The following is a 7,500-nucleotide window of genomic DNA, read 5'->3' on the forward strand; positions in this document are numbered from 1 at the left end:
GCAAAAGCTTAGTGTGATTACGATGTGAGCCCAACGTTCATTGATCCTGCGCCGCTGCTTTTGGCATTACACCAGCTGTGTTGCAACTCTCCCGCTTACTTTAATCTGTAGTTAGAGTTTGAAGGTTGCAGTTGCATAGTTTGCAAATTGCCTCTTTGAGTGGTCGGGAGGTCATGATAGGTCGTCTGTTTAAGGGCTGCCGTTGTGTGGCCTAGTTCTCGAATAGTGAGTTTCATTGAGTGGTTCAATTTTTCCTCCTATTATGGCTTTCCTCATCTGCACACTTTCCATTTGATTGTGGGTCGTGGCTCCTCGTCTCCACGCGCCATCAGAGGAGACTGAAAACTCATGAATAGGATGCATTCTGGGCCACTTCATCATCTCCCTGTGTAGGTTTAATTTAGTCCGGCATTCTCTCGGTCGTTTGGGACAAACCCTTTAACACATTTCTGTGCCAATGGAAGTTCAACTTTGGGAACGAAAAAAATGAAATGGACATTATTCAGTACAATGCATAAAACACATAATTATAACTTATGATAAGAAATCCCCCATCCAAATGAAGTGTAACAAGCTGTCTATAGCAAAACTGTTAGTTGGTAGTTTTCAGCATAAAATCAGTGTAGGCTTCCATATGCAGTGGTATCTGTAATTTTATTGTTACAACAGGCTAGAAAACGATGGGCTTGCAAGTTTCATAAGGATAGAAAAAGTATAATAATAATAATAATAATAATAATAAAAATTAATAATAATAATAATAATAATAATAATAATAATAATAATAATAATAATAATAATAATAATAATAATAATAATAATAATAATGCCGACTGTTGTGGTGATTATATTAGAGGCTGTGTGTATTAAAATTCGACGACAAGATTCCAAGTAAAAGAATAAAAAATATTGTTTGAGACATAAGGCATAAAACTGTTCAGACAACATCATCGACTAAAATCCTGTGAGGGATGCATTTAGAAAACCAAGTGCCGTAAGCCAGAAACTATCACAGCCCGGCTGACATTGCTCACGCTTCTTTCCTGTTATTGAGAGATTCTGAGTGTTGGAATAACCGCAAGTCAGTTTTTATACCCAAAACGAAGTTGTTGAAGTTTTTGGATCATCTTCCACTTAAACAAAGATGAGGTAATGTTGCTGGTCATTTCAGCGACCGTACCACGGGACATCATCCAACTCAGTCAAGCACATCATTATCCAGTTGCAGACTGGAAGCCGACTACCTCACGCGAGTCTCCTGGAGCAGAGCAAATAATGAACGAAAACGTGTTCGGCATATATAGGTCCGCGGTGAGGTAATTCTCACCACCCTCGGGCTGGATCCAATTGCCAGTAGTATTCTGTGTCTGTCAGCATCCCCTGCGCCCTTGAGAGTGTTGAGTAAAGGCAGTGGTGTAACATCGTTTAGGTTAAAACTTCCACCTTAAAACACGTTGACGACATTCGTCCTTCTCACGTTATTGGTTTGCGAAAGAATTCATTATGAAGCAGCATCACTGCTTTGGTGCTTATTATTATTGTTTATTATTATTGGTACTAGTCGTTTTGGGAAGAGACTGTCAACTCTTGCTGAAATGAAGGTATTCTCATTTGAGACGTTTTATATTTGATTTTGGATGTAACGAGTATAACTGTAGAGGTCTCCCACTGTTCTGTTTTTTGTCAGAAAAGAAAAGAAGGGAACTGACTTTGTATAGGGATTAATATATATATATATATATATATATATATATATAATATATATATATATATATATATATATATATATAATATATATATATATATATATATATATATATATATATATATATATATATATATTTATATATATAAATACACACACATATATATATATATTTATTTATTTATTTATTTATATAATATAAATTTATATACACTTGTGTTTGCGTATAATCATAATCATAAACTTTAGGGGGTAGGTTTTTTGTCGTCTTAATTTTCGTTGGAAGCAATTGCCGTAATGGTGTCTTTGGGGGGTTTTCCGATTCTCAGGAGTCAGTGTTATACTTGCAGATCTCAAGCCACAAGTAACCCATTACTGTCCAATTTAATTGACCTTAGGAATGACTTACACCCAAAGGGTGTCCTGTTAGAAATTTGACTTATGCTTTGATGGCATAATAACAGCCCATCAGTGCTTAGGTTCAAAACCGGCGAGGATTGAAATATAATATATTTCCCTTTGGCTATTAGTTTCCAAGGTTAAGGAATTGGTGTTATTAATTTGTTTTTTATGGCTTAATATTTGAAGGTATAATAATGTCATGTTTAAAACTGGTTATATATAATTGTTCTCCTAATATACTAACAGTTATTATTTTTGGTGATGTGCAGACAGTTTTGTGAAATCTGTAATGTTTAAGTGGATGGCGAGGACTTCATAGCCAACTCAGCTGTTTCCTCGAAACTGCTTCAGAGGGATTTCCATCTGGCTAGAAACATGTCATTAATTTTGAACATAAGATATGTTATCCATCAAAGTTTAACTTTTACAGAGGACTCAAACTTTTAGTATTGTAACTAGTTTTTTTTTATTATAAAGTATAGTTTTTCTATAGTAGTGGACTACATGATTTTGTTGGTATAATTCTATATGATTTTCATGGGTATATTCATTTAGCTGGGTGGTTCCTGTTGTGGGGTGGCCGGGTTTGTCTCTGTAGTATTATTATATTAAGTAATAGATTTGTTTGTTGTTTAGTTGATTTATTTTGTGTACATAACAACCGATGCATGTTAGGAGAAACGGATGTTCGCTTTGCATAACAGAAGAACTCACGTTCAGTTGAAAATGAAGTGACAGAATAAAAAGGCAAGTGACGAACATAGAGAAGATTAGGTGCTTGAGGACTTAAGTAAATGAGAATACGAAGTTGTTCTAAAGGGAAGTAAGTTCAGTAAGGTTACAGATCAAATGAATCGTGGAATAGAAGATAAGAAAGGAGAAGTTCTTATAAGTGAATGCCAATGCCGTCTTGGGTCACTGGTGCGAGTCTGTTGAGCATTTCGTGATGATAGAGGAAGGAAGAGAAGCAAAGCAGAAGGGTACAGCAATGGAATTCTAAGTATGGAAATGTTTGTACAAGTGACGACTGGGGATGTAAGAAATGACGAATGTCTATACTTTCTAGCTTTTTAAGTTGCTTTAGCCATCTTACATCTCTGTCCCTGAGTCAGTAATGTATCATCTACGAAATACAGCCATTTTTCACTCCATGCCTACCCAGAGCTGTGGCACTCCGTGCAGACCCCTTTTCTTATCCCACAACTTGATACGTAGGTTCTACTTCCTTTCTCTGACTTTTGCCTGCATAAACATGTTGAACAGCTATGGAGACATGACGCACCCTTGTCTCTGCCATATTTGTTCCCAAAACCAATTCCTCTCCTGTCTACATAAATGTTTTGTTTCCATTATGAAAGTTTTTAATATACATCTTACACATAATACATCCTCAGCGTCCTCCATGCACATTTACACGTTGCCTTTGCCTCGTGAACTTTTATCCCCACATTTCCTGCTATGTCGAAAGCCTCACTTCATTCTATCACATCTCTAGACGTACGCGAACTGTCGTACTGTGACAATCAAAATCCAGCAATATACTCTAATTTTTATACTGAACGAATTTATGCCCAAATGATCGTCCCAGTTTGCCTGTATCCTGCAGAATAATGATTCTTTTCACTTATACCTTGGGAACCTTTTGCTCATCCAGGGATTCCTTGCGCGTCTTTGTTAGCCATGTAGACTTTCAGCACTGTACCAGAGCATTTCACTTGAATCTATTAAATCCCACTGCCATTTTAGTGTTTTGTAAAAGCAAACTATTGAGATGGCTTGTCTGTCCATCCACACCTTTTCTGTCCGCCCTCAGACCTTAAAAACCACTGACGCTGCAGGGCTGCAAATGAGTATGTTGATCATCCACCCTCCAATCATCAACCATACCATATTGCTGCCCTCTAGACTCTGTGATTTTTATTTGGTTTAAGGTTAAAGTTAACTGTGATCTTGCGCCTGACACCGCAACAACACAAGCCACTACGGCCGGCTGAAAGTTTCAAGGGCCGTTGCTGAGAGTTTCATACAGCATTATACGCTGTACAGAAAATCTGTTGCGCCTAAGAAACTTCGGCGCATTTTTTACTTGTTTTATTTCCCTTCCTGTTGCTCGAATGTTACTTCCACAAACATTTTCAAACTTGCACCAGCGACTTTGACCCTCGTGTCATTCAGGTCGGCATCTCTTCACTCCTCACGAATTTCAATAGTTTTTTTTAAATTATTCACTCTACTGAAGTAGTCTCTCTTGATTTAATTCGTAAATGCTTTGCTTGTCTTTCTATCAGCACCCTTACCTTCTAGAAAACCATGTTATTACCCTCAAATTCTTGCGCATCTTCTCTCCTTTTAGTTTATTGGTTTGTGATACCTTGTTCGTGCATTTCTATATAGGTTACATGGTCTTTCATTTGTTTCAGTGCACTTCAGGTGTTTTTTCCCCCCATCACAAAGCCTCGCATAATATATCCTAACTTACCTTAGCCAAAATCTTCCTATGACTTCATCTTGAATTTTACATACTCCTCAGCATCTTCCACTTCTGATTCTTTATCTCTTTTCCATTTGTCGTTTATTTTCTCCAGATATGGAGCTCACTCGTTAGATTTCCTTATTCTTAATGACGTTTATGTAGAGGCTTTTTCTGTTCCTTTTACAATAAAACTTATCCTAACGTTCACTTGACAGAATGCTTCACTCCTCTTCTCACCATGACGCCCATAACTTCGAGATGTCATTACTCGAATGAAGGTCATTCATCACCATTTTGTCTTTCTATTTATGTTAAAAATATTCATCTTTGGAAGCGCGTTCGTTATGGCTGATATCTGTGGATGATACAGCAGCTACTAATCAGGGATGGAGCGGAGAAACTCCTGAAAGCAGTGAAAGATCCCTACAATGTAAGAAGCTTTAAATGAAGTAAATACTTTATAGTATATGCAAGTGAAGTAAGGGAGTGAAGGAAGTTAGAGTGGCTGGTGGAGATGAATGGAACTATTGTTTTGTAAAAGTATTTGGAAGCCACTATAACTGATCATGGCAGGATAATGTAGTTCAATTTAAGTACTAGATGAAAGGAATTCCGATTTGCTACTCGAATGTATTTACGTGATGAACATCGTGTGGTTAGATTGACTCATATTCATTCTAAGATAATAATATAGATGAATCAAGCCGCCATAACCTGCAGTGTTGTATTTGGTACGATTTACTAGAATTTTGACTTTGGCAGTGGTAAGTCAGATAATTATTTATGCTTATACAATATAAATGCTTTTAAGGTATGCTTTTTAAAGCTTTTTGGAAAGGCTGTCAGATGACACACTTCTCCTTCTGTTTGCTTAAGAGATCTTTCATAAAAGAATTTCCCGATCAGTTTTCAGTAGTGTCTAAATGTGTGTATTTTTCTATGTCTTTGCAGTCACTGATGATGGCTAAGATACGTAAAACTCGGCAGAGACGGAGAGAAGCAGTGTGAACTAAGGCAGAGGAGGAAGATGAGGAGGAGGGTTATCGCCAATACTTGGCAGAACTTGTTGGGGCAACCGGAGCAGAAGTAGAAGTGACCCTGGGAAGCGCTTGCAGAAGATTGAGATTAAGAATCTCTTCGAGCAGGGAGGAGGGAGGCCTACTTGCAGGATGCGTCTGTTCCGCCGTAGGCATAGTGACCCACGAGCTGTGTCCCTTTTACCCGAAGATTCATATGGGACGCCTTCACCCTCGCATTCTAAGGGCGTTGAGAAGAAAAGCTCCGTTTCGAAGGCTTCTCAGAAAGAGCTTCCTCCAGGGGAGGAGGATAAGAAGACGCTCGTCAAAAGCAAGGGCGGGAAAGATGGCAATCCTCCTTGTTACCAGACCGTCACCGCCGTTCCTGCCAGAGTGTTGGAATCTGCTCTAGCAGCCGCCTCTTCTGGAACCACCCCTAAGACACCAAAGAAAGGTAAACAATTCTCTCTCTCTCTCTCTCTCTCTCTCTCTCTCTCTCTCTCTCTCTCTCTCTCTCTCTCTCGTGGAATTTTCTCATAGCAGCACTAAATTACAGGTTATATTGTTACCTTAGAATACAGCATCATCTGCTTTCAGTTCATGCACGTACATAAAGGAGTGCGATTACACGCGCGCACTGTATGATATACAATATATGTGTGCGCGCGCGCATATTGTAAAGTAATTCTAATGTGGAAATGTGGAACCGCTGGTAAATAACTTGAAGCGTTTAAATACTTTAGATACCAAAATTGTTTATCTGCTTTTGTACTATTATCAGGCTTGTAGATTCAGAAGGACAAAACAGACAGAATACTGAAACCAAATTGAAAAATAAGTGACTGTAAGGACTGAGAGTTAGAGCATCAGGAAAACTAATGCTGGGATTGTTTGGATAAGCTCGAGAGACGTGTTAAAAGGTTTGAGAGTAATTAGTGTTTCTTGGAATGGAAATTGGTGAGATTGAGAGTTTCTGAATAGGTGAATCTGTACCTGGTTTCGTTTGAACAGCCAGGAAGGGTAGTTGTGTTTGGTGATTTTGATACAGAAGTAGGTGACACAGAATTATATGATATAGTTGGTGGGTATGAAGTGAGAATAGAGTGAGATATGTTGAAATGTGTTTGGGAAGGAGTTTGTTTATGGGAAATTCATGGTTCCCGGAGAAGAATACTGTATTCAAAAGCATACTTATATTTGGCAAGACGAAGAGTAGCTGGAGAAATACCTGACCATTACCTCACAAAAGAGATATTGCTAAATACTTATTGATAATCATTGGTTTGATGCCTGTAATCCCTTCATATACTCTGAATTTTGCTCATTATGATTCTTTTTTTGCTTTCCAAACATTTTGTAGATCCCCCTGCAGCTCTTCCTTGGAGTGCTAATTTTGGAATTCCTCTAATTTTCGATTTTTTACAGCTACACTCTTAATTTATTATGTCAGTAAACCATATCAGTACTTCAACTAGCCATGCTATTAATTATTGCTTCACCTTACTAATTTACATTACCACTGCAACCTTACACTTGCTTAGTGTCACTTGGAACATGGAACTTTGTTCAGTGTTCGAACGCGTCAATGACAGCCTGTGCTCATGTTCCACCTCTTGAGTGCTTAGCTCAACAAAGCGGCCATTTGCGCAACTTTGAAGCTTGCTGGATGTGTTCCACAAGCTTCAATGTAAAATTGCATCCCCGCCAAGACATGTTTGTTATAGCTTGATAAAGCTATGAAGATGAAATTACGTTATTTCCATTGCTTTTACACGCTTTTATTTAACTTGACTTCTGTGACTGTCTGTTTGGGTCAAAATTTGTAACTCAATTTTCGACGTGTTCCCTTCGTCCAGTGGACTGGAAATTTGCAGGTTTGCTCAATTCCGGTGACAATAACAACC

General features: G+C 38.1%; 1 protein-coding gene across 2 annotated transcripts in view; it reads left to right on the top strand.

Annotated features, from left to right (window-relative positions):
• Positions 1–7,500, top strand: part of LOC135196946 (uncharacterized) — a 124,793-nt gene that overhangs the window by 41,464 nt on the left and 75,829 nt on the right. For both annotated transcript variants that reach the window (XM_064223793.1, XM_064223792.1), the window contains one exon: positions 5,532–6,050. In XM_064223793.1, coding sequence (XP_064079863.1) covers positions 5,750–6,050 — 301 coding nt within the window. In that variant the 5' untranslated portion in view covers positions 5,532–5,749. The remainder of the gene's footprint in view (positions 1–5,531; positions 6,051–7,500) is intronic.

The sequence above is a fragment of the Macrobrachium nipponense genome, chromosome 18 (genome assembly GCF_015104395.2).
Source record: "Macrobrachium nipponense isolate FS-2020 chromosome 18, ASM1510439v2, whole genome shotgun sequence".
Classification (NCBI taxonomy): domain Eukaryota; kingdom Metazoa; phylum Arthropoda; class Malacostraca; order Decapoda; family Palaemonidae; genus Macrobrachium; species Macrobrachium nipponense.